This window comes from Rhinolophus ferrumequinum, chromosome 5 (genome assembly GCF_004115265.2).
Source record: "Rhinolophus ferrumequinum isolate MPI-CBG mRhiFer1 chromosome 5, mRhiFer1_v1.p, whole genome shotgun sequence".
In the NCBI taxonomy this organism is placed as follows: Eukaryota; Metazoa; Chordata; class Mammalia; order Chiroptera; family Rhinolophidae; genus Rhinolophus; species Rhinolophus ferrumequinum.
In genome coordinates, this window is record NC_046288.1 from 86,954,129 (window position 1) to 86,982,021 (window position 27,893).

Sequence of the window (27,893 nt, forward strand, 5' to 3'; positions counted from 1 at the left end):
AAGAGGGGTTCTAATCACAGCTTAAAGATGGGGGCTCTTAATGAAAATCTTAAAGAAAACGGAAAAGGCAGTGCTGCATGGCTCTGAACAGCCAGCATCCTCCGCGAGTGGCAGGGTCATGGCTTCTTCCTGTTGTCAGCAGAATAAGGGTTACAAATGTGAAACCTACTACATGAGAGAAGTTTAATTTAACCAGTATCCCTTTGAATGCAATGAAAAGGTAACAGTTATTTATGATCTATCTTTTAGTTCTAACAGGAAGTGTTCTGCCTTTCATTGTCCAGCCGTTCATTGCTGTTGGGTAAAGCTTCTTAGGACGTTTGTCTTGGGGCTCAGACTGCACCTCCCATGAAGCGAGAGGCCTCTGCTTCCCTGATACTTTGTTTCAGCCCTGTTTCCAGCTGTGCTTCCCTGATACTTTGTTTCAGCCCTGTTTCCAGACTTGCTTCCCTGATACTTTGTTTCAGCCCTGTTTCCAGCAGTGCCTGCGTAAATGTCACAGTAGCTAATTCAAAATCATTCCAGTCAAGGTCTTTACATTGTCTTTACATTGTGGGTTGTGATTTTTCTGCTTTGCTGATGAATGTCTTCCCATATAGTATTATTTAAATATCTATCAAAATATTATTAGAAGATTTTCATAAATCATATAATTATTGCTAAATCTGTACCTTTATTTGAAACCCAAATGATTTTTTTTTCAATCTCTATACTTTTAGTGATTTAATATTTCCCTAGTTCTGTCTCGAGTAAAGCGAGCCATCCCCTCATTCTCCATGGACCACTCCACAGTGGGAGTGGAGCTTTTAGTACTTTCCTTCTAGTGCATCTCCTTTTTATTGGCACATGCTCAATCAGAGTACACTACGAGCATGTACCATTGCGTGCTGTGTTTTTCATTTTATTACATTTCATCTTTTGCAGCGCCAGTTGTGACTTGCAGGGAATCAGTTTGGACTTAGCAGGGAATCATGACAAGCAAATGGACACCAGGGCCAAAGAGTGGGGAGGGAGACGAGCCTGTTCTCTGGAGTCACACTGCCCCCACGCCCCTCGGGCCCACGCCGTGCCCACCCTGCCGGGCAGAGGCTCACGCTCCCTGGTGGCCTGGCCCCTTGCTCTGCCCACCCAGTCACCCTGCTCCTCTGCCCTTCCTCCTGCCGGTACCCCTGTCCTCTCGGGTGGGCCAGCCACTCTGGGCAGCTGGTCACCCTTCCCAGCACCCTCTTCTTGCTGTGCAGCCTGATGTGCTCCACCTCCCTCCTCTGAACCACTGCACATGCTCCTCCTTCACCAGCAGCTTCAGCTCCCACTGCCATGTCACGACCCTCAAATCTCTCTTCATTCAGCTTTCCTTCAGGCCTTTCAAAAAAAGAAGTCCCAGTGATTTTGCCAGCTTATACCACACCTACCTCTGTGCCCTGGTCACTCAGGCAGGAACTAGTGTGTCTAGCTGGTCACCAGGTCCCGTGGGCCCTGCCTCCTGGGCGTTGCTCTGCTGCCAGTCTCAGCCACTCACCTTGGCCCTCCGCCGCCCCTCCAGGGGTCCACTCTCCCTGCGGACCACCAGCCCTGTCCAGCCGCAGGCGAAGCCCTTCCTCAGGTGCCAACCCAGTGCTCTAGCCCTTCTTAGTTTCCATTTGTCCCCAGCACTCTCAGGGTGAAGTCTGGATTCCTCACCTGCCCCCGGGCTCCTGGTGTCTGACCCCCTCCTCCCTCTCCAGCCCCACTTCCTGCCGCTCCTCATTCATTCATTCACAGACATTTACTGAGTACTTCTGTGTGCCAGGCTGTTCAAGGTGCTCATGCTGAATGGATCAAAACCTCTGCCCCTGTGGAGTTGGAGGTACTGGAGGGCATTAGACAGACAACAAACACACTAAATAAGCCATGATGTGGAAGATGATAAAGTGTGGAAAACACAGAGTGGGGGAAAGACCAGAGGCACAGGGGCGTCAGAGAGGGACGGATGGAGGAGGTGATGACGGAAGGGAAGCTGAGGAGGTGGAGGAACAGGCCAGGGGTGTAGGGGAAGGAGCATTCCCGGCGAGATTGACTCGCCAAGGCCACCTGAGCCACTCACAGGACGCCCAGCACCACTCAGGCTCAGGCCGCACTGCCCTGGGGGCTCAGATCAGGTCCAGTGCTGCGGTGACAACATCTTGGGGATGTCCAAGGGCCCTTACTCTGTTGTCTCTACAAGCTGTCCTCGCTGCCATGGTTTTTACTGGTTTTGTTTGCCTTGTATTCTTAAGAAAAATGATCTCAGGAAACACCTGGCACTGACCAAACTCCAGAGGCAGCAGAGCCCTGGTTTTAGGCAGACCTGTGTTCAAATCCCAGCCCAGTTCCTAGCAGTGTGGCTCTAGCAAGTTATGTCACGTCTGGAAAACTCAATTTTCTCTGGAATGATAAAAATAATGCCTCTCTGCTGGGTTATTGTGAAAATTACTTCTGTTTCATTTCATTCATTCAGTTAATATTTGTTGCTTGCTCCTGTGTGCTAGGGAGGGTCATAGGTGCTGAGGACGGGGGTGATGCCACAGGCGTGGCCCTGCCCTCGGGGGCCTGTGTTCATCGGTTCCCGACAGCCTATCAAGGGTGCCTCATGTGGCCTCCAGAGATGCTGCTGCTGTCATCACATGCAGACCAGGATGAAGGGGGGCCAGCTGTGACCCTTGTTTTGCGGGTCACTGCTATTCACTGTCATTCCAGAGGTTCCAAGGACACACCAGGGAAGACAGGGCTGCCGTCTGTCACTGTCTTTCCACCACCTCCCCTGTGTTGCATCTTCCGTTTAGGAACTTTGGCCAAACCGAAGGTGACAGTCACTGGACTGACGACAGTGCCAGGCCCAGGCGATGCAGGGGGAGGAAGGCAGCGGGAGGACGGCCTCACGGTCAGACGGTTCCCTGCTCAGCATTGTCACCTACAACTGCTGGCATTTTGCACAAATGCCAAACTTCAAACGTCACCTTGGAACTCTGCCTTTTGGTGAATGGGAAATAAAGGCTGTTAACACTGAGTTTTTCTAGATCAGCTCTCTCACTTTTTTTTAAACACACAAAGTTCACCATGAAAACAAGTGCGAGGAGTGTGCCCACTTTTCATGACGAGCGCTTTCTCTCTCCAGGCACTGCTGGGAGCTGAGAAAAGGGATCCTGACGGACGCAGAGCATGCATTTCTGTGCCGTGGGAGGGCAGTGGTGTTTGCAGGGGGACCGGCACCCCAGTACACGCAGTGCTCACCCAGAGCTCTGAGCTGGGTCCTTAGCTGCAGTCTGATCTCTGACATGGCATGCTGGGGACAGAACACGTCCTGTTTTGTACAGCTGTAGGCACTGAGTTCCTTACGCCCAGTGAGTCCGTTTTGTAGATGCCCTATTAGGCTGAGGAAGTGCTCTTCTGTTCCTAGTTGGCTGAGATATTTTAATAAGAATGAGTGTTGGATTTTGTTGAGTGCTCTTAACATTCTGTTGCAATGATGACTTGTCTTTGTTCATTCATTCTAATCTTACTGCTACGTGAATTGTTTTTGGATTTTAAACCAACTTTGCCTTCCTGAGATAAATCCCACTTGGTCATGGTATATAGTCCTTTTTATATGTTGCTAGACTTCAGTTTGCTAATACTTTGTTTAGGACTTTTTTGCATCTGTATTTATGGATGTTATATCGATGTCTGGCTTTGGGGTCAGGGTGATACTGACATCAGAGTGAGCTCCTCAGCCCACCTTTCTGGAAGGACCTCTCATTGCTGAATATTTTGAGACTTCTTTATATATTTTGACTCCAATGTGATTTGCAAGAAATTTCTCCTAGTATGAGGCCTGCTTTTCATTCCCTTAACAAACCAAAGGTTTTTAAAAGTTTGGTGGAACCAAAATTTTTTTTTTTTATGGATTGTTCCAAGTGTTCCATCATGGGTTGTTTGACTTGTTTTATTTATGGATTATGCTTTTGGTGTATATCTAAGAACTTGTTGTCTAACCCGAGCTCACAAAGGTTTTCTCTTAAGTTTTCTTCTAAAAGTTTTGGAGTTTCACATTTAGATCTATGACCCATGAATTATAGAATCATCTTGTTGATAGCTATGAAAAATTCTATTGGGATTTTGATTGGGATTTTGATTGTTGAATTTGGGAGTCATTGGCACATTAATTTTGAGTATTCTAATCCATGAATATGGTATATCTTTTCATTTATTTAGGGTTTTGTTGATTTCTTTCATCAGGATTTTGTAGTTTTCATACAGATTTATACCTAAATACAGTGGTGCCAAAAAAATATATACAAGTGGACCCTTTGATCAACGTTGCTCAAGCAGTAGTTCATCGTAATCACAAGTGTCTGGATGCTGATGGTAACCACTTTGAGCACCTCTTGTAATTTCAGAAGTCAAATGTGACTTGTATTCATCTTCTGTTGTCAGTATATATTGAATATCACAATTTTAATAGTTGTTTCCTTTCTTAAAATGTATATACATTTTTTGGGCATCCTCTATTTTGGGGTGCTATTATAAATGACATTGCTTATTTAATTTCGATGTCCAGTGTTTCATTGGTAATATGTAGACATAGAATTTATTTTTGTGTATTAACTTTATATCTTGGTACCTTGGTCAACTCATTTATTATTCCTAGGAAGCTTTTTGTAGTTTCCATAGGGTCTTCTACCTAGACAACCATGTCTGCAGTGATTACTGACCATCTTGTTTCCTCCTTTGTACTGCGTGCTTTTTTATTTTCTTGCCTAATTGTGCTGGCTAGGAGTTCCTATATTACGTTGAACAGAAGTTTTAGGAGTAGACATTCTTGCCCTGTACCCAATCTTAAGGAGAAAACATTGAATCTTTCACTATTAAGGATGATGCTAGCTTTAGGTTTTATCACAGATTCTCTTTGTCATGTTAGAGGATCCCTTTTATTCCTAGTTTGCTAAGAATAGTTTTTATCATGAATGGATGTTTAACTTTGTCAAATGCTTTTTCTGCATCTATTGAGATGATCATGTGAATTTTCTTCTTTAATCTATTAATATGGTGAATGACATTGATGGATTTTCAAATGTTGAACCAACCACTGCTGGGATTTGTGGGATCAATCCTACTTGGTTGTGATGGATTGTTTCTGTTGCTGAATTTGATTTGCTAATATTTTGTTTAGGATTTTTTTTGTGCCTATATTCCTGAGAGAATATAGTTTGTAGTTTTCTTGAAATATCTTTGTCTGGTTTTGCTATTAGGATATTACTGGCTTTATAAAATTAGTTAGAAAGAATTCCCTCTTCTTTTATTTTCTGGTAGAAATTGTATAGAATTGGTGTTGTTTATTCCTTAAATATTTGGTGGAATTCAACATTAATACTATCTGGGACTGGGAAGGGAGGAAATCCGTGTGTGTGTGTGTGTGTGTGTGTGTGAGAGAGAGAGAGAGAGAGAGAGAGAGAGAGAGAGAACTCACGCGCGCACGCGCGCTGGTTCTTAACTATAGTCAATTTTTATAATAGATGTAGGTTATTCAGATTTTCTGTTTTCTCTTGAGTGAACAGTAATAGTTTATATCTTTCAAGGAATTGGCCCCCTTTGTCTAAGTTGTTGAATTTATGGACATATCATAGCTCACAGTGTTTCTTTACTGTCCTTAATGTCTGTGTGATCTGTAGTGATATCCCCCCTTTTATTCCTGAAATTAATCATTTTTACCTTACTTTTTTTCTTGAACAGTTTGGGTAGCAGTTTATTAATTTTATTGGTCTTTTGCAAAAGCAGCTTTGGGTGTCATTAATTTACCTCTGTTGCTTTCCTGTTTACAATTTCATTAATTTCAACTATTTATTAGTTTTCTGTTACTTGCATTGGGATTAATTTTTGCTCTCTTTTTTTAGTTTTTCAAGGTGGAAACTTAGATATTGATTTGAGACCTTTCTTATTTTCCAATATAAACATTTAATGCTGAAAACTTTCCTCTAAATACTGCTTTAGCTACATCCTGTAAACTTTGATATTGTGTTTTCTTTTGCAATCCATTCAACACATTTTGTAAATTCCCTTTATACTTTGACTCCTGGCTTAAGAAGTATGTTGTCTAATGTTCCAATATCTGGGAGTTTTTTCGATATCTTTCTGTTACTGATTTGTAGTTTAATTCTATTATAGCCTGAGAACATACTTTGAATGCTTTCAATTCTTTTAAATTTCCTAAGTCTTGTTTTATGGCCTGTGATATGGTCTATCTTGAACAGAGTTCCATGTTCACTTGAAAAAAATGTGCGTTCTGTTATCTTTGGATATAGGGTTCTATAAATTGCAATTAGGTCAAGCTGGTTGACAGTGTCATTCAGGTCTTCTGTATCCTTGCTGATTTTATCTCTATATTTCCACAGGTTACTGAGAAGGAGTGTTTAAGTCTCTAAGTGTAATTGTGGATTTGTCTATTGTGTGTTACAGTTCTATCAGTTCTTGCTTTGTGTGTGTTTTAAGTTCTGTTGTTAGATATCTACATATTTAGAATTATTATATTTTCTTTGTAAATTTCCCTTTTTATCATTATGTAATATTCACTTTACTCATGGTGAGTTTCCTTATTCTGAATTATACTTTGTCTTATATTAATATAGCCACTCCAGATTTCTTTCAATCAGTTGTTTGTATGATATATCTTTTTTCATTCATTTACTTTTAATCTATCTAACTCATATTTAAAGTTGATATTTTATAGCCAACATATAGTTGGATCTTGTATTTGTGCAATCTGACAAACGCTGTGTTTTAATTGGTGTATTTAAAGTATTTAAATTTAATGTGATTATTGATGTGGTAGGATTTGGGTCTACCATTTTATTTTTCTGTTTGTCCCTTCTATTTTTTGTTTCTCTGTTCCCTCTTTCCTGCCTCCTTTGAATTTTGAATAACTTTTAGAATTCCATTTCAATTTATATATTGGAATTTTTGGCCACATCTCTTTGTATACTATTTTTAGTGACTACTATAGGAATTATAGTAGACATATTAAATTTTAATGTATTTTTATTATTTTTTTTAATTTTATTTTTTAAATTTATTGGGGTGACAATTGTTAGTAAAATTACATAGATTTCAGGTGTGCAATTCTGTATCACATCATCCATAAATCACACTGTGTGTTCACCACCCAGAGTCAGCTCCCCTTCCATCACCATACATTTGATCCCCCTCACCCTCATCCCCCACGCCCCAACCCCCTTACCCTCTGGTAACCACCAAATTACGTTCCCCAGATTAATTTTCAAACCCGTGGCCATCCTGTGGTCACCGACTGCCCTCCAATCCCCTCCCCCTCCCCCCCACCCCCCACCCCTCCCGCCCATCTAGCAACCCTCAGTTTTTCCTCTTTGTCTCCAAAACTGTTTCTGATTAGTTCATTCACTTATTCTTTTCTTTAGATTCTGCAAATAAGTGAGTGTAGTGGTTATCACGTTCGCCTCACTTAATGTATTTTTAGATTTAATATTTTACCAGTTCAAGTAACTTATAAAAAACTTTAAAAAGCCATTGAAGCTCCTTTAATTTCACCACTTTCTGTTATGATTGTCATATGCATTATATCTACATACATTGTAAACACCCACAGGAAGTGTGATAATTTTTGCTTTTAACAGTTATAAGTATTTCAAGGAACTTGAAAAAATTAGTATATTTATTGAGATACTGACTATTGTGTTGTTCATTCTTCCTTCCCGAGATTCCAGTTTCCCTCTGGAGACAGTTCCCCTTCAGCCCCGAGAACTTTTGTTAACTCTTCTTTTAGAACAGGTCTCCTTATGACAGATCCTCTTCGTTTCTATTCATTTGAGAATGTCTTTGATTCACGTTCATTCCTGGAGCATAAGGTCTGAGTGGACAGTTCTTTCCTTTCCACACTCGAAATGTGTTGTCTCCTGGTCCGATGGTCTTCACCACACCTGCCATCCGCATGGCTGCTCTCTACAGTATGTCCTTTGGCTCAGACTGCTTTCAAGACTGTTTTTAATCTTTGGTTTTCAGCAGTTTGCTTATGAGGTTCCTGGGTGTGATTTTCTTTTAATTTATCCTGTTTAGGGTTGTTTAGCTTCTTGAATCTGAAAAACATGTCTTTCACCAAATTTGGGAAATATTTGAGCTTTTTTTTTTTCCTGCACAAATTGTTTTTTTCTCCTTCAGGAGCTGAAATAGCAGAATGCTTTTGATACTACTCCACAGGTCCCTGAGGCTCTGTTCTTGTTTTCCACCAATAGTTTTCGCCTCTCCTTTACATGGGATAGTTTCTATCCACCTACCTTTAAGTTCACTGGCTCTTTTTTTTGTCATCTCTATTCCATTATGAGCTTATCATTTGATTTTTTTTTAAGTATCATGTGATTCTAATGTACAGAAAACTTGAGAGTCACTAGCCTCTCCCTCCAGACCTCAGTGTCCTCACCTCAGAAAGTGAGGGTGATAAAACCTGCTTTCCTACGTCCCAGGGCTGCAGGGATCCTAAAGCATGTCACCTGAGACGCTCCGCGGTTTGCACGGTAGCACAGTGGGCCCGATCTAGTCCAGTGTCCAAGGAGCTCACTTGCCAGACAGTGCAGGCGTCACTCACTGTTCAAGGTCCTGCCAAGGACCTCAAGGCCATTGAGCAGGAATTCTCATGGTTTGAATGATGGAAGCAAGGTAGAGGACGGCCACCCTCTCAGTACCCGGCTGGGACCTGTCACTACTGCCCCAACCTGTAAAGGTGTGAAGGTGCTTGACAAACGGTCCCAGCGGTTTTCAGGGCACACAGGCACATTTGCGACCTTCCATGGGGCATGCTGCAAGTACCCGAGGCCGGTACTAAGTGCCAAGAGCACCATAGGAGGGCCTGATCGGGACAGAGAGACCAGAATTTTCATCTTCAAGTAAGTTTTTAAAGGGAAATACAATATACAAATTTCACAGACATCTATGGTTAGCATATTTTGTAGGAATTTTTAAGTTAACTAAGTTTATAAGTTAGGCTGCTGCTAAAAGAATGACTGTATATAAGTACGATAAGGGTCACAGGCTAGAGTGAAAAAGAACTGTTGTGACATTTGCTGATACACTTTCTGATATACCCACAAAATTATGTGTGAGTGTTCGGCAGTCATATTAATATGCTTATGCATAATATGTTGGCATTAGTTATTTTGTTAATGTTTAATAAAATGTAACACTTTTTAAATACCCTTAAATGTACAGATTAATTTGAGTAGATATTTCAGCTGAAGCTATTCCGCTCTTATTTGCAGAATATCCAAGGTATCTCCAAGCACCCAATTCAAATGACTAAACCTCAAAATTTTAAAGGTAACACTTTTTTTTGCTTTGCTAACATCTTGGGTAACATTTTTAAAAATCCTACAAGAGTAGTGATTGTTTTTCTATACACCTAACTGCTTTGCTTTCCTGAAGTTCTCTGTACTTGCATGATCAGGACTTAAATGCACACTGAAAAATAAAACGCAGCTAAAGTGATGTGTACCTCCCTTTTAGCAGCTCACAAGTTAAAGGAGATGATAGGTATACAAAGACAGTAGCTCCCTCCTACTGTCTCTCCCCCAACCAATTTCCCACTAAAGAAAAACAACAATAGAACAGCTTTTGCTGAAGTCTGAAAATGACTGGAAGTGTTTATGAAAGCAGACAGCCCCTCTTCTTTCCCTTACACTACTTCACTGTAATACTGAGGCTTATGTTTCTTAAAAAGAAAAAGGTCAAATCTGAGCAAAGAACAATGAAGCCTGACGAGCAGCCCTTTTTCAAATGCACAACATCTTGCCTCCACAAGATGCTGGAGCTGTGCTGGCGACGCCCTTTGCCACGTGCTCAGTGGTGCTCCTTAGGGCTCGTGCTCCCTGCAGCCGTGTCCCCTCGGAGGCTCAGCCAGCCTCTCGGCTCTACTAGAATACATTCCAGGATCGGTGGTTGACCTTTTTTTCATTAAGATTTCTAGACAGAGCAGAAAATCTTAACAAAAAATCTACTTATTTTCAGTAGTAATATCTTTTAAAATTACATGAATAAAAGATTCAGAAAAATCCAAAATCTAGACACCTTTGACTTTGGAAATTAAAATAACTTTGTGTGAGGACTACCTACAGATCAGCCATGCCCACGCTCACCAAGCACTCTTGCTGTGACGATTCAGGTGAGGAAGATGAAATCACCATCTCCCCAAGGGCCACGTTTGTCCCATCCGAAGGCCACACCTTCCTAGCAGCAGGTATTGCCAACCCTGGTAGGAGGCGCTGCGTGTTGCTGTGGCGCACTGTGCATTTAATACGGTTAAAACCTTTAGAAATGTAGTCATTCAAAGGCAGATGTTTGTAGGAAGCAGGTTTCTCACGCACAGCACAGGACAGCGCAGCTTCCAGGGCCCCTCTCTTCGCCGTGTCTATTATAGGTCCCCATAACAGGGCAGACCGCGGCGTGGTCCCACCCAGTCGCACCCCCCACCCTCAACCCCCACGGCTCTCTGGCCATGCTAGCCACTCTGCTGTCCCCCGACAACCAGCCAGCTCCCCCTCAGGCCCAGCATGAAGCCCTCGCCCCCAAATACTGACCTGCTCCCCCCTTGCCTCTTCTGTGCCTCTGCTCAGAGGTCACTCTCTTCCTGAGGTGCACACTGACCACCCTGATAATAACAGCACCTCCGACATTATGCTTGAACCTCCTTATCTGTCTCTGTCACTTCATTTCTCATCTTCTAACATCCACTCACATCGCCCCCCCTCCTAGAGCGGAAGGTCCACGAGGAAAGGGGTTGTTGTATGTTTTGTTCAGCAACATCTCCCAAGCACGTGGCCCAGCACACAGTAGGCCCTTTCCAAAACTCAGATGTACAGAATGAATGGTTGAATGGATACAGCCCACCCTGGAGGCATTGCCGCCTCATAAGGCAGAAGTGGTCTCTTGGACTTGCAGACACGGGATGCCCAGGACCCTGGCAGGCGGGAGGGGCTGCTGACCTTATGCGGGCGGAGAGGGAAGGCTGAGGGTGGGCTGGGGGGGTAGCGCCAGTGAGGGACGTTGTTGGCGGATTCTGAATTAATGCACAACTCTGTCTAACAGACTTTTCACAGATTGAATTGCGCATTCTTGCACACTTATCTGGGGATCCAGAACTTTTGAAGTTATTCCAGGAATCTGAAAGAGATGATGTATTTTCTACCCTGACTTCACAGTGGTAAGAGAGATGGGTTCACAATGTTATCAGATCTGCAGGAATGCCTGCATGATTTTAAAAGCCTGAAGTTATCCCAAGGCTATTTTCATAAGAAAGAAATGATATTTTTCTCTAGCAGTTAATCTTTTCAAAAAGAAGAGTAGATAAGTAGGATGCCAAGAGTGTCCTAATAATGAAAACCCATAGCTTTTCACCGCTAATAAAGAAGCCGATTGCTAAAGAATGTAATAAAAATATTGGGAAAATGGAAAGTGCTAATCACACGTCCCCGTGCCCCCCTTTACCCCGGGATGAGCAGAGCCAGGATGGTGGGCACCTGTGCTCCCTGCTCAGGGTGGACAGTCACAGCCACGCACCCCACCCCGCGGGTGGCCAGGAGCGCATCAGGCCGCACGGGACATTCCTGCCCCACAGTGACTCACACACGAGAATCGCAGCAGCGATGGCCACGGGTTCTGCCGGGCTGCTCACCCGTGTTATCCAAGGCCTGTCTCTGTGCCTGTATTCTTGGGATGCTGGCTTTTCTTCTTCGTGGCTGTGAACTAGTGCTGTCTGCCCATCTCCAAAGCGGGAGAGGAGGAAGGTGTGGGCTCTCCTCCCACCCTTCCCTGTGCTCCCTCAGGAGGGTGAAGGCCTGGGCCAGAGCTGCTGCGGACAGCCCTTACAGCGCGCTTTCCAGAGCCGGGCTGTGCAGCTGGCATAGCCACGAGGGAAGCTGGTAGAGGGAATGCTCTAGAACAAAGAGGGCCAGGGACATCACTGCCGGGAACAAAGTCAGGTTCTGCTATGAGGAGGAAGCGGGCCTGCGTGGGCCAGCCATTGGGAAGGTCTCTGCTCCTGCCGGCACAGTGCCCGCTTTCAGTAGCTGCAGGCGCCACCCGCCTCCTCCCGCGGCCTCTTCCCTTGCGTGGCTCCCCCTGTGGACCTCCTCACCTTCCCATCCCACTTCCTCTTGTCACCTGTCACCCTCAGGAGTCATCCTAGAGACATCACTCCACCAGAGCTGCGCTATGTTCTCAAGCCCCTGCACTTCCCTCCTGTACACTCACCTCTCTGTCATTGTCACTGTCTTTTCTGAAGACATGAGAGCCCTCCCAGGGAAGGGCCGCGTGCCCCTGTCCAGTGCAGGTGCTGGCCACGCTGCCCTCACTGCCTCCCCTCTCCAGCTACTGGGCAGATCTTTCCCTCCCGAGGGCTCAGGAAGCTCTTTGCCCAAATGTCCCTGTGGCTCAGGCTCATCTGTCACCCCGCCCACCGTGGCATTCCCTTGAGCCCTCCCGACCTGCCTGCTCTCAGCACAGCTCTCCCCGCTTCTGCACGCATTCCCGTTTTCCTTACCATCTGTCCCCACTGGAATGTCAGCTCCAGGGGGCCAGGCCAGTCTTCTCTTATCCCTGCCCTGCAACAGCAGGTGTGGGAGACTCAGTGAGGATCTGTCACCAATGAGTGAAAGGCATGGAATTCAGACTTTCCTGCTTCTGAGCGTCAGGCTGAGTCCCAGCCTCCTGCATGAGCCAGGGGCCTCCTCCTGTCACTCCCTCCCTGCCCTTACGACACTCTGGCCTCCCATCCCATGCCCTAAAATACGATTGGCCTCCACCCTGACCCACCTCAGCCCTCGTGTAGCACAGCCTATTTCACACCTAGATCTTGCCGAGGTGTGGCCTGGCTTCTGCTCTCTGACCGCAGCTCCTGCCCTCTGAGCTCTGTTCTCGATGGCCTTGCTCCCAGCCTCTGGGCAGCCCAGCCCCCGTCCTGTGCCTGCTCCTGCCATCAGCACACTGTGGTTTGCACTGCAAGGTGCAGCCCAGGAGGGTCTTCTGCATCTGGCCCGTCCTGGGCACTCGGTCGCAGTCCACTGGGTGACACTAGGTGAGAGAAAACAGACAGACCCTGGGCCTCCCTGTGCAGCCCCCTCAGCCACCCATTAGGGCTTGGTGCTGCTGGACCGCTCCCCGCCCTGGTGTGTGTTTCTAGCCCTCAGGGGCCCTACTGTCCACTGTCTCACCTTCCGCCTTCCAGGTGCTGCAGAAAGCCAGAGAGTGGTGGTGAGTGCGTTCACTCTAAATTCAGGTCATCCCACCTGACAGGGACCCTGAATGGTCTCCACTTTCGTCTGGTCAGCTGCTCCAGTCTTTTCTGACATCCCACAAATGTCTACTCTTCTCTCTTAATCTTCAAAGGACCTTCCCCTCTTGCTTGAAGGACAAAGTAGAGGTCCTCAGGCATGAGCGCTTGAACTCTTTCCTCTCTGCCTCCGTACATCATTGTAGGGCCTCCTACCACCTTCAAAGCTTCCTGCCTCAGAGGAGGAGACATCCTCCGTTGCCAAGATAGGACTGCGTACTGCACGTGACCAGGCTGACTAGGCGAGACCACACTCCAGACGTTGGGGTGGCTGGCACCCCCTGGGTGGGCTGTGCTGCCCCCCTCCGTGCCCCTCTGTTTTCCACTGTAACTCTGGCATTGTTAATATACCTTGTTGGCTTCTACCCTCCCCTCTACTAAAAAAACAAAAACAAAACCAACTCTCTAGGGTTGCCTGTAGGGAAACCCTACCTTCAACCCCACTGAAGCCCTCATGTATTCTTCAGGTACAAAACAAGTCTACCCTTAGCCCTGTTCTTTCTCGCTGCTGGCACATTCTGGCTCTTTTGAACAAACTTTCATTTTACCTACTTGGGTTTTTCTTCTTTCAGTGTGAGGCCTGGAACTCCTCCCATCTAAAACAATGGTCACCTTTCTTCAGGGCGCAGTTGGCACTGAGGCCCCAAGTCAGTGTGCCCGACCCCACCCCCACCCCACTCACAGGCTCTGCAGGGATCTGTGCTGACCTGCAGCGTCACTGACCCGGTGCCTCCAAGTGCCACTGCTTTCTCCTGGCACACTGCTCCTGGGAAAACGCCCTTCTTGGTGCTATTAACGCACGTACCATAAAATTCAGTCTTTTAAAGTGTACAGTTTATTGGTTTTTATGATAGTACGTTCACAGTGTTTTGCAGCCATCACTGCTGTCTAATTCTAGAACATTTCTGTCACCCCAAAGAGAAACCCCACACCCTTCAGCCATCACTCCCCATTCTTCCTTCCTCATGGAAGGAATCTATTCTCTGTGTCGGTACATTTGTCTGTTTGGACATGTGGAATTATACAATATGCGACCTTCTCTGTCTGGCTGCTTGCAGTGGGCATGATGCTGTTAGGGTGCCCCACGTGGCTGCACACATCAGCATTGCACTCGTTCATGTGGCTAGGTCATACTCCAGTACGCAGAATAGTGTATTCTCTGCATCTTGGTTTAAAAAACTCCACTTGTTTACCCAGTCTCAGTTGATGGGTATTTTGGTTGTTTCCACCTTTTGGTTATTATGACTACTACTGTACTACTCTGGTAAACATTTATGTGCAATTTTTTGCGTGGATATGTTTTCATTATACTTGGGTATATACCTACGAGTAGAATTGCTGGGTCATGTAGTAATTCTATGTTTAATTGTTTTTATTGTGGTAAAATAGCATAACATAAAATTTATCATCTTAATCATTTTAAAATGTACAGTACACTGGCAACAATATTTGATTTTTTTGAGTAATTGCTGAACTAGTTTCCAAAATAGCCATCCCATTTTGCATTCCTGAAAACAGTGTATGGGTTCCAATTCATCCACATTCTCGCTGATACTTCTTATTATCTATTTGATTCCTGGTGGGTGTGAAGTAGTATCTCATTGTGGTTTTGATTTGCATTTCCCTCATGACTACAGGTGTTGAGCATCTTTTCTTGTGCTCACCACTTATTCTTTATCTTTGTCTCTTTTCCCTCCTTTAGAGCTCAGTCTTTTCTGTACTGCCTCCCAGAAGATGTCCTTTCTTCTGTTTCACTTTTCCTCCAGATAGGGTATAAGATAATATAGCATTTTAAAAGCATGTAATAGATTTAATAACACCTGGCCCTCTCACCAGAAGTACGAAAAGCCTTAGAAGATGATTCCTGCTTAGACAGAAAAAGTATTTGGCTTATTTGATTCACTCTTGAGCTCTGTTGCCATCTTAATGCTTTGATGGAATAATGCCCTGGTTATTCTCCTTCGTAGTGTGTGAAAGAATCTGTGATTCAAGATGAGTGTGTGTGCATAGATGACCAAGCATGTCTTTTGTTCAGTGAGCCCAAAGCTACTCTGGCTGTTGCTAACCAAGTATTACAGCAAAGCATTTTTGTCAAAGTTTCAAGTAAAGTATGCAGCTAAAGCAGCTCCAAGAGGGAAATGTATAGCACTAAACGCTCAAGTTACATATGAAGAAAAAAATCTCAGATCTATAATCTAAGTTTTTATCTCAAGAAACTTGAAAAAGATGAGTAAAATAAACGCAAAGCAAGCAGAAGGAAGGCAATAATAAAGATAAGAGCAGAAATCAGTGAAATTGAAAGTAGGAAAACAATAGAGAAAATCAGTGACACAAAAGCTAATTCTTTGAAAAATCAATAAAAGTGATAAACCCTAACAAGACTGACAAAAATAAAAATAGAGAAGACACAAATCATCAATACCTGGAAGGGAATAGATGATATTAGTACAAATCCTGCAGGCACCAAAAGGGTAATAAGGGAAAACTACGGACAACTTTATGCTCAAAAATTCAGCAGTTTTGAAGAAATGGACCGATTTCTTGAAAACCACAAACTACCAAACCCCAACTAAGATGAAATAGATAACCCTTAATAGTGCTATTATAACTATTGAAGAAATTGAATTTGTAATTGAAAAGCTCCTGAAAAAGAAATCCTCAGGCCCAGGTGGCTTCTCTGTAGTACTTTACCAAACATTTAAAGAAGAATTAACACCAACTGAAACTAGGCTCCGGTCAAGATAGCAGAGAAGGTAAATGCTGTGCTTGCCTCCTCCCATGACCACATTAAAATGACAACTAAATTATAGAAAAATCAACCTGGAGAAGCATCTGAAGACTAGCTGAACAGAAGTCCTAGAACTAAGGATATAAAGAAGAAGCCATGTCAAGACTGGTTCCAAATTTCTAAAATGAGTATAATAGCATATAATTGAATTAAAGTATGAAAAGCATTTATCTCATTGTCTAACTCATAGTAAGAGACCAATAAATGTTTCACATTAAAAAAAGAATACCAACTGTATACAACTTTAAGCAGAAAATAGAAGAGGAAGGAACACTTCCCAATTTATTCTGTGAGACCAGCATTACCCTGATACTCAAATCAGACAAAGAGATATGAAATAAAACAAACCCCACTACGGATCATATCACTCACATACTTGGATGCAAAATCCTCAACAAGACATTAACAAACCAAATCCAACAATGTCTAAAAATAATTATACACCATGTTGAAGTAGGATTCATTCCAGGTGTGCAAGTCTGATTAGACATTTGAAAATCAATGTACTCCGCCATATGATCAAGCTAAAGAATAAAAATGCTATGATTATATCAATTGACCCAGATAGAGCATTTGACAAATTCCAGCATGCATTTATTATAAAAATTCCCAGGAAGTTAGAAAGTGAGGGGAACAACCTCAACTTCATAAAGAACATCTACAACAAAAACTACAGCTGACAGCATATTTTATGGTGAAAGTCTACTTTCCCCCCTAAAGTAAGGAACAACTTCTTAATAGTGAATATTGAAGTCTAGCCACTCAATAAGGCAAGAAAAAGAAAGAACTGGTATACAGATTGGAAAGAAATAAAACTGTCTCTATTTGCAGATGATATGATTGTCTATATAGAAAGTCCCAAAGAATATACAAGAAAAAAAATTTAACTCCTACAACTAGTAAATGCTTTCAGCAAGGTCATAAGACACCATGTCAACACCCCAAAATCAACTGCATTTGTATAAACTGACAATGAACATGCAGAAACTGAAATTACAAATGCAATACCATTTACAGTCACTCCAAAGATAATGAAATACTTAAGTATACAGTTAACAAAATAAGTACAAGATCTCTATGTCTAAAATTACAAAATGCTAATCAAGATTTTAAAAATAAAAATAAATTACAAAATGCTGATGAAGAAATCCAAAATCTAATAAATGGAGAGACATGCTGTGTTCGTGGAATGGAAAACTCAACATAGTAAACGTGTCAATTTTCCTTAAATTGGTACATAGGTTTAATGCAATTCCTATTAAAACCCAAGCAAATTTTAGAATAGACAAGCTTATTCTAAAATTCATATGAAAAGGCACAGGCCCTAGAATAGCTTAAATGAGGCGTGGCCAGTTGGCTCAGTGGTTAGAGTGCAGTGCTCATAACACCAGGATGGCTGGTTTGATTCCCATGTAGGGCAGTGAGCTGCACCCTCCACAACTAAATTGAAAACGACTTAACTTGGAGCTGATGGGTCCTGGAAAAACACACTGTTCCCCGATATTCCCCAATTTAGAAAAAATAGCTAAAACTATCTTGACAAAGACTAAAGCAAGAGGAATCACTACCTGATATTGAGACTTAATATATAGTAACCGATGTGGTGTTGGCAGAGGAACACACACATAGACCTGTGGAACTGAAAACAAAAAGCCAGAAACAGACCCGCACAAACATGCTCAACTGATTTTTGAAGAAGGTTTAAAGTAGGAGGCAGAAAATCATTCTCCTCAGGTTCGTGTTAAGCTGATCACTCAGAAAGCCAGCTTGAGAAGCTCACATCCACATCGGCTATTGCATGTCTTTGCCACATTTTATTAGTTTGCATTAGTTCTTGGGAGGACTTGAAAACTAAGAAGCTTCTGATGTCTGCATGCTGATCGCTTCTAATTCTCCACCCACAGTAGTAACCCAGCACTGTGACTTACTCTGTAATTAGTTGCTGTGGAAATGATTTTTATGTTCTATACAGAGGCTGAGAAGAGCACATGGTAAAGAAGCACTGAGATCAAATACACTCTTTAAAAGGTTTGTTTCATGTAAACACCTCATTGTTTGAAACACAAAAGGCACTTAGGTATTATATTCTGAAATACTCAGTAACATTTTCAAAGAATAACAATTTCTTTGACAAATCTTTACGAATATCTAGCTTACATACGAGGTCTGACAATTAAGTTCACGAACTCATCCTAGAAAAAGTGTTCCATACCTCATTGCTGTATATCACCATGGTCACCTTCGAAGGACTCCCCTTGGGAAGCTATGCACCGACACAAGTGCCTAGTCCACCCTTCAAAGCCATTTTGGAACTCTGGACTGGCCATCAGAGCTGTCATCATATTACCCTTGATGTCCTGAATGTCATCAAAATGTCTCCTTTTCAATATTTCCTTTATCTTCAGGTAAAGAAAGAAGTCATTGGGGGCCAGACCAGGTGAGTAGGGAGGGTGTTCCAATACAGTGATTTGTTTACTGGCTAAAAACTCTCTCACAGACAGTGCCGTGTGAGCTGGTGCATTGTCGTGATGCAAGAGCCATGAATTGTTGGTGAAAAGTCCAAGTCGTTTTCATCTAACTTTTCACGCAGCCTTTTCAGCATTTCCAAATAGTAAACTTGGTTAACTGTTTGTCCAGCTGGTACTAATTCATAATGAATAGTCCCATTGATATGAAGAAAAGTTTAGCAACATCGTTTTGACTCTTGATTTGGACTGATGGAATTTTTTGGTCATGGAGAATTGGCTGACTTCCATTGTGCACTTCGATGCTTTGTTTCAGGGTCATATTGGTACACCCATATTTCGTCACCAATGATAACACGACCCAAAACATCATCTTGCCTCTCCAAATGGTCTCAGCAAACTTCGACTCTCCTTTGCTTTTGTTCATCGGTGAGCTCCTTCAGGACCATTTTTGTACACACCTTTCTCACACCAAGGTTTCTCATTAAGATTTTCCTAACTGTTTCTCTATTGATGTTTACTTGATCTGCTATGCTTTTCCCAGTCAGCCAACAATTTTGACCCACAATTGGACTTTTTGCAATGTTTTCGTCAGTTCTGATCGTTACTGACCTCTCTTCAGCAGTGGCTCGTTCTCTCCCCTCAGAAAAACGTTTAATCCGTTTGTACATTGTCATTTTCTCCATGGCATTATCCCCATAAATGTGGACTAACATGTCCCTGATTTCACTTCCACTCTTGCCAAGTTTAACAAAAAATTTAATGTTTGTTCGTTGCTCTAATTCAAACTCAGACATTCTCACGATGGCACACAAAAACACACAACAACAATAATGAACTCCACTCAGCAAGACACTGCCACATGTCGACTCGAACACAGCTGTGAGACACTGATATACCGAGGTTATGAAACCTGACCGAGCTGTTTGTACAGGGCTGCCAATGTAAGGGCAAGTTCGCGAACTTAATTGTTAGACCACGTATACAAATGGAGACTTGGAAGAAGTCTTAGGAATCAGCTGTAAAGCTACGATTTGACCCATGAAAGCCTGAGACCCAGGGATCTGGGAGTCATCAAGGCAGAGCTGGGACCAGCGTTTGCATTTTCAAATGCACTGGACTCGGCCACTCCGTGCTGCACTGCAGGGTCCCACATGGCCCCGGGGCTTCTTTCTGCACAGCGATCATTGTGTAGTTGCCTGATTAGGGGGTTCCCTAGAAGTTCTACAAAATGCAGATGAAAGCCAGTCCTTACCAGCTGTGCATTCAACTCAATATTTTCAGACCGAAACCCGAAAAAGTATTTCCTGCTGCGGAACGTGTTTGTTTTTCTTCTGCTTAAGACCTTTTGCGGTGCTTTTCTGAGATATTCTCTCTAAGGCAATTGTGGTGGATAGTCCTGTGGGCCGGGCTGCGCTGCCTCGGGGAAGACGGTGCTTCCCCACCCAGTAGGTGTCAGGCTTGGGCATGTGACTTGCTCTGGCTAATAAAACGTAAGCCAAAATGACATGTGTCATTCCTAAGCTGAGGCTTTAAGAAACTGCACATGATTTGTCTTGATCTCTTTTTATTACCGTAGCTGGCACAATGGGCAGAGGCCACTCTGTCAGCCTGCATTACAAGTGGTGGGCAGCCTGTGATGGCAGCATAGGCCCATGAGAAATGGACAGTTGTCACTGTGGACAGTGAGACCCTGGAGTGATTTATTATGGCAGCACAGCCTGGCCTGTCACTGTGTCTACAGGGCTTCGTGCCAGAAGTAAGGCTACTATCACAGGTGGCACTGGCTTCAGGACTAGGTGGCAGGCAGTGAGGAGATGTCTGTTGGAGGCTGGAGGGTGACATTTGGTAGAATTGTCACCTGTGATAACTCGTGAGACAGATAACATCCGAGTGAGCTGAGGCTTCGGGCAGACAGTCTTCGGGTTGCCCTTGTGTGCAGGCGACAAGACTTACAGGAAACAAGCTCAGGCTGCAGCTGTTTAAGGGACCTGCCCACAGTCACACACTCACCATATCAGCACTGGGACCGTTTCACACAGTTTGATCCTAGAGCCGTGGCTCCTAATCCTTGGGGTTTTAGGGAGTCAGTGCTCCACACCTCTTTCTCAGCCCCCTGTGTTTGGAATGGTGATAGAACCTCTAGGGGTCTATCACCATTAAAGCGGGCCCTTTGCAGAGATGGGGCAGGGCAAAGACCAGTGGAGGGTGACACCAGCCCTAGTGGCGGCGTTTGGAGGAACGCGGTCCTGCAGCATGGGGGCTCCGGGAAGGGCCATGGGAGCTGGCACTGGAGTCTGTGAGGAACCCTGCCCCTCCTTCCTCCCACCCTCCAACACCTACTGCTGCCCCTGTTGGCATAACCCAAGTGAAGCCGCCGACACCAGGGCTGTCCGTGGAGCCCAGTCCCTCAGGACACAGCAGCAAAGAGATTCAGGATGGGGAAGAGGGGAACACCACGCCGGAACCCCCTGAGAAGAACGGCAGGGCAGGGGAGCGGATTCCAAACACCAGCAGCTTTATTCTTACGAAGCCCAGTTGGAAAGCATGGCGTATGCTGTGGTCAGATGGACTGCTCCCACCTGCCCCTAAGTAGGACCAACCCCACACAGCAAGCCAGTGCTCGTCATGTGGGAGGACAGACCAGAATGTGCCTGAGCTGGAGCTAAGCAGGCTTGGTCCTCCTGAGCTCTCCAGCCAGTCAAGCCACTGCACCCGCTGGAATGGGAAGATCCTGTGCCACTGCCTCCCGCTGATGGATTCCCAAAGCTGTGTCCCGTGCCCTCTTTCCATCACTCACCAGCTCCCAGAACGCCCTCCTCCCTCCCCTGGTTCTAGCTGGGCTCCACGTCCAACTGTGTCATTAGCTGCTAGCGTGAATTCAGGTTGTTTTGTTTATAAGATGGGAATAAGGACATCTACTCCCCAAAGTGACCATCCATTCGTCCACTCAACCAAACTGAGCACCAATCGTGTTGATACAGCCGTGAGAGAACAGGTCGCCTACACTCGGGGACGGTGGCATTATGCAATGCAGCGTAATATTTCATTGCAGGTTTAAAAGGTCATAAAGGAGAAATACAGGTGCAGAGAGGGTGCCGAACAGTGCTCTGGCCCACCCTGGAGTTGGGAAGACCTCCTCGGAGAGTTTGGACGGAGCTCTCTGAGGAGAGGTGAAAAATACAGCACGGGAAGGAAGGGTGGCTTCTGAGGCCAAAGGAGCAAAGGTGGAGCGAGGTCCTCCCTCAGGTGAGAGCATCGTGGGGCCTGGAGGTAAGAGCGAGCAGGCATGTGGCAAGTGCTTATCCCGAGCCTGCAGCTCTCTGGTGCTGAGCTCCAGCCCAGCAGCTCCGGTTCTCAGCGGCAGGTTCCCCAGCTGCCCCAGGACTGTTCCAACTGAGCAGCTCTGGAGGGAGCTAGGCACCAGGACCCAGACCCTGCTGAGCCTCCTCCCTCCCAAACCCCAATTCCAGCCAGGCCTGTGGCCCCTCTTACCTCTGGCCTCTTTCCTGGGACCTCCTACACTTCCTGATGTCGTAACTTCCTGCCCCACTGCAGACTCCCCGTTCACATCCATCCTCTACTGGCTCTCCTTATGGCACTAGGACGCAGTCAATCATGTGACCCCTCCAGGGCTTCACCCACAAGCCAGCAAACCATGGCAAGCTCGCGCATGGACGCCAAAGCACCCAGTGAGGCTCAGGAGCAGATAAGCCACTGCTGTCATGCTGCCACTTACAGTGGCTCTGGTGGATGTAATAAAGAGAGGAGCATCACAGCTGGATGGAAGAAGCAAGAGGGTCATCTCGGGAAGATGTGCAATTGCCTGCCTCAGTGTACGCAACAGCCAGTCAGCAAGTGGAGTAGAAGGAAAGGTGCAACAAAGGTACAATAGCAGGGCAGCCGCTTAGCTCAGTTGGTTAGAGCGCACGGTGCTCTTAACAACAAGGTCGCCAGTTTGATCCCCACATGAGCCACTGTGAACTACGCCCTCCACAACTAGATTGAAACAACTACTCGACTTGGAGCTGATGGGTCCTGGAAAAACACACTTAAAATAAATAAAAGTTTTTTAAAAAAAGTACAATAGCTGTGACACTTAATAAAAATCATGCAAGAAGTAGATGAAGAAAACCTAGAGAAACACGGAGAAGACAGGAAGTCACAAATTTTATCAAGATGTTACGTTTCCTTCCATTAATATAGAGAATATCCTGATGAGTATGCCCCCAAAATCAAGACTTTTTTCAGTAAGTAAACAAACTAACCTGCAGTTTTTGATGCAAAATAATCCACAATAACCATGAAAAAACAATATTATGGAGGAGCAATAGGAAAGACCAAGTCCTGCCCGACACTAAAGTGTATTATGAAGGCAGTTACTGAAATGCGTGGTGTGGATGTAAAATGGAGTTGACCAGTCGAGAGTGTGAAGTCCCCAGACAGACCCAGTGTGTGTGAATTTGTGTGTGATGAAAGGACGCAGTGACTGACTGCAGTGCCCAGCAGGCTCGCCAGTGATCTGCCCAGGACTCACCAGACAGCCTTGGGGTGGGCCAGGCTGCCAGCCCTGGAAGATGGTGTCACCAGCGCAGCTGTGCTGACTGAGCAGGCCGGTCTCGTCCTACTGTGCGGATCAGGAATGCGGGCTAGCTTACTTCGGAATTACCCCAGGGCAAGGGATTTATCAAGAAGACCATCACCTTTCCAGGGGCCTTTGAGATGATTTGCACAGGACACAGCAACCAACTGAAGAGTGGGGGTCTCATGGGACTTCCGGGAGGCATAAGAGAGGAGGGGATCTTGCAGCAGGCAGGTCAAGGGTGCGTGCCAGTTTTCGAATTTCACAGGAAACCAGGGAGGGTCTTCATGGGATATTGGCCAGTCAGCATCTTTTCCACTTGGGTCTGTGAAGGACGGTTCTCCCTGTACCTGCAGGGCACAGGGATTGTGTGTGGCCTTCACTTCTTCCTTAGGCTCCTGGTTTTGGTTTTTAACTGTGAAGACTCAGTGTTTTTAAGGCCAGACTCTGGCATCTCAGCATCATAAGCGAAAGCAGACCCATAGAGAAATGAAGAAGAGCCAAGGAGGAGTTTAGCAGTAAGAGTGACACCACCTCACGGGTTTTCTTCTTCAAGGGCATCCGAGTGAGCGAGGACTGGGGGTGTGGCTGCAGACTCAGCAGTTAGAGGGGCCTTTGGAGCATGTCGGGACCAGCTGCAGGGGAGTCTCCACTCACCGTCCAGAGGGAAGCCAGAATGCTTGCCCAGAGCTCTGAGTTCAGCGAGCAGATTGTCAGCCAGTGGGCCACTGTCTGCAGAATGGCCGGCTCTTGAGCCCAGCACCCTGGAGACCCCTAAGCACCCAAATATACAGGCCACTTTTCTAGGGCTATCGATTTCTGCAGAGAAGCCTCTTCATTTTACTGATCATCGTCGTCGTCTGTGGGAGAACAGACACCTGGCTGGGCTCGTGCTGACTGTTTGGGGTGGGTGAGGGTGCGGGTCCGAGAGGCTGCTTGGCCATTCTGTACGTGCGTGTGCGCTGAGTGCACGCCTGCCCTGCTTTCAGCCCCACTTCGCTCTCCTCCGTGGGCTGTACCTGACACGGCCGCTGCTGTCACCCCTGCACACTCTCAGGTGCAGTGTGTGCACCCCCCTCAAGCCTATCCCTGTCTTTCCTGAATGTGCTGCAATCTCTTGCCTGCAAGTGGATAGCCCGTCTCCTGTTCTCTTCCTTCTGGTAGATTTGCACCTTTTAATTGCTTTGCTTTGTTTTGGTGGAGTCTCAGGAGAGAGCAGAGGTAGCCCTGTGTGACCAATCTGCCATCTTTATGGAGAAGCCCATCCACTGCTGAGCAGAGAATGGGCTGGAAGGCAAGGAAGGCAGAGGGGTCATTGTGTTGCCAGAGTGAGGGGTGACGGGCGTTCCAGGGACAGCTTGTGGAGGTGGCAGAACCAGTCCTCGATGACTGACATCACTTGGGATGTGGGGGGTGGGGGAGGGGCGCGTGTCAGGAAGAGCAGCAGGGCGGGCGACTGGCTTTGACTGAGGTGGGAGGGGAGCCCGTGCGAGGCGGGAGCAGGAGTCCCGTGTGGGCCATGTGGAAGGGGCTGTCTCCGCACATCCACAAGGAAACGCCAAACAGCTCAGTTTGCAGGGTGGGTTCAGAAGGCAGGTATGGGGCACTTGGTAGGTGCTCACTGAATGGTAACTGTAAACGTCATTGTCCTGGGGTAGGATGGAACTGTGCGCGTGCCCTGCTTGTGCACATTTCTGAAGGGAACCAGTCAGATTCAGTATTGCCCCAGCAGCCCCAGAGTGATACTCACCTCCGGAGGTGAGCACGTGAAGGGGGTGCAGGTATCATGGGGGAGGCGACGGCTGGGCAGTGATGCCGACCTCTGGCTGGAACTCAGAGTCGGAGCCCAGAAGCTGAGCAGTGGACAGCCCTGACCCATGACTCGAGGCCATAATCTGCCATCTGGTCCGCTTCCTGCTGAGGCCACAGATGCAACTGTCATGGCTCATGTGGTCTGCGGGGCAGCGTGGGCCCGGGGCAGCGTGGGCAGTATTTCTCAATCAGATCTCCCTCCAGTGAGTCTTAATTATTCATGAAGGGCTCCGGGGGGGTGTTTCCTGGGGGAAATTTGAGTAAAGAGCTCAAGGACTGATCTTGACTTTTGCTTTCCTATGAGATGAAAGCAATCGGTCTCTGACGTTGCTGGTGGGTCAGATTCTGCAGCTGCTGTGGAAATAGTCCGGCAGATCTCAGAAAGTTAAACGCAGAGTTCCCATGTGACCCGGCACCTTCTCTCCCAGGTGAGGTATCTACGCAGGAGAACTGAGCACATCTGTCTACACAGAAACCTATGCACAAACGTTCACAGCAGCCCAAAGGTGGGAACAAGCCACGTGTCCATCAAAAGAGCACGTAAACAGAGCATGGCCCATCCGTGTCGTGGGATATCACTCAGCCGTAGCAAGCAGGGAGTAACATTCATGTTACTACGTAGATGGACTGTGAAAACACGGTGCTGTGTGAGAGAGGCCACACATTATGTGGTTCCATTGTACGAGATGTCCAGAACAGGCAAATACGTGGAGGCAGAAACGGATGAGGGGCTGGGGGCTGAGGGGGTGGAGAGTGACTGTAAATGTCCTAGAATTAGGTAGTGATGGTGACAGCGTGTGTGAATGTACTGAAAAACACTAAAAGGGCGCACCTTAAAAGGGTGACTGGTATACCTAGGAATGATATCTCGATAGTAGAAAAATGTGAAAGTAATCAGTCACTCTCCCTAACAATTTTTTAAATTACAGTTAAAAATGAGTGGAAATATGGGTACAGCACTTCAATTTTGGATGATGAAAAAGTTCTGGAGTAAATACCATGTTCCCCCGAAAATAAGATCTAGCTGGACCATCAGCTCTAATGCGTTTTTTGGAGCAAAAATTGATATATTAATTTTTATTAATTAAAATACTAATTTTAATATTAATTAAATTATAGTATTATAATTAATTATATTAATTTATAATTCTTATAAATTTATAATTCGGTCTTATATTAATTTTTGCTCCAAAAAGCACATTAGAGCTGATGGTCGAGCTAGGTCTCATTTTCAGGGAAACACGGCAGTGTGATGGCCACACACCATCGTGAATGTACTTATGCTGCTGACTTGTACACGTGAGCATAATTAAAAGGATAAATTTTATGTATATTTTACCCCAAAAAAATCTCAACTAAGGGGAATACACACCTGAGTGGTAGACATGGCATTTTAAATGAGTGCCTGTGTCACGCGCTGTCGGGGGACACTAGGGAATCGAGACTGTTTTGCCTGCAGGGTCAGTGGCCCTTGCAAATGTGCTGTAAGTCTGAGCTTGAGCGGGACCCGGAGTGGACAGCCCTGGCCTTGGGGCCCTCCCTGTGCTTCTCTGTGGCTCATTTTCTCTGAAGTCAAGCTGTTCTCCACCTGCCCCGTGAGCCTGTTCAGTGGAAAGCGCCATGGGAGGAGCTGTCCAAGGGCTAGGCCAGCCTCAGGCCTGGCTCTCAGGCCAGCCTGGACATCCCTGGGCAGTCCAGCTTTGGCCCGAGACCAGTGTCTCTGCTTCCAGGAGCTGGAGGACGGGTTAGCGTGCACTCTCCCTCTTAGTCAGTTTTTCAGAATCCCCACTTGCTCGGGCGACTGCCCCACTCAAGTGCCAGAACCTGTGTCCTCTCATTTCTCAGTACCAGCCAGTCTCCTCCGTCAAAAGTGATGTCTTGTGCTCTGTTGGCATTTTACAGGACGAAGAGTTTCTGCTCATCAGCCATTCTGATTTCTACTCCTAAAGATTTTCTGTTTATATCCTCTGCCCAGTTTTCTGTTAAATTGTTTTTTTCCTTAATGACCTGTAGAAGCCCTTTTCATATTCTGGATATTACTCTATTTCTCCCAGTTATGATGTAGACTACTTTATCATTCATTTCTTATTACGGTTTGTATTCTTTGTGTCTTTTTATCAATACTCTCCTATTTGCGGAAGCTTACATTCTCCTTTGTTTTCCTTACCTTTATTTAAGATCTGCCTTTTTTTTTTTTAATGTGTAGGCTTTTAATCCATCTGGACTCTGATTTTGTGATACATGAAAGCAGAGATCTAATTTGATGTTTTCCAACATGACAGGCCAGTTGTCCCAGTGTGTTGTATGGGAACGTCTCCACTGGGCCCACCGTCCCCCTTCGTGCACCAAGGCCCATGAGCCACACGTCTGCTTCTGGGCTTCCCATTCTCTTCCATACAGTGTTTTATCCTCATCCTTTCATGTCTTTTTTTTTTTAATTAATTTGTCTCTAATTTAATTATGTGTATGAAGTGAAACAGGTATTTAACTTTATAACTTTCCAAATAATTAATGAATTGCAACCCAATATGGATTTGAAATGCCAAATCATAGACACGTATTTGTATAGTCTCTGGCCTGTTTTTGGCTTTGTGTGTTCTTCTGCTGACTTCTGTTTTTATATCAAAGTCAGTACTGAGCTTTCCCTGTCGGATCCGATAGTTATTCCCTCATTGTTCACCCTTTCCAACATCATCATGACTGTTCTCATTCAGGTTGTTTTTCAGATGGACTTTAGAGTCACTTTATAAAGATTTCAGCCCACATCCCATTGATATCTGATAACATCTTTTCAGTGTTGCATTCTCCTACCCAGAACAGGGTGTGTGTTCTGTCCTTCCCTTAAGGTCCCTTCCTTCATAAAACTCTGGCACATCTCTTCTTAAACTTGTCAGGTATTTGGGTTTT

The 27,893-nt window shown here is 45.4% G+C and overlaps 1 protein-coding gene across 1 annotated transcript in view; it reads left to right on the forward strand.

Moving 5' to 3' along the window:
• The window catches only part of POLN (DNA polymerase nu), a 126,925-nt gene that overhangs the window by 76,114 nt on the left and 22,918 nt on the right, over positions 1-27,893 (forward strand). The window contains exons 17-19 of the mRNA XM_033105641.1: positions 9,276-9,333; positions 10,175-10,249; positions 11,098-11,212. Coding sequence (XP_032961532.1) covers positions 9,276-9,333; positions 10,175-10,249; positions 11,098-11,212 — 248 coding nt within the window. The remainder of the gene's footprint in view (positions 1-9,275; positions 9,334-10,174; positions 10,250-11,097; positions 11,213-27,893) is intronic.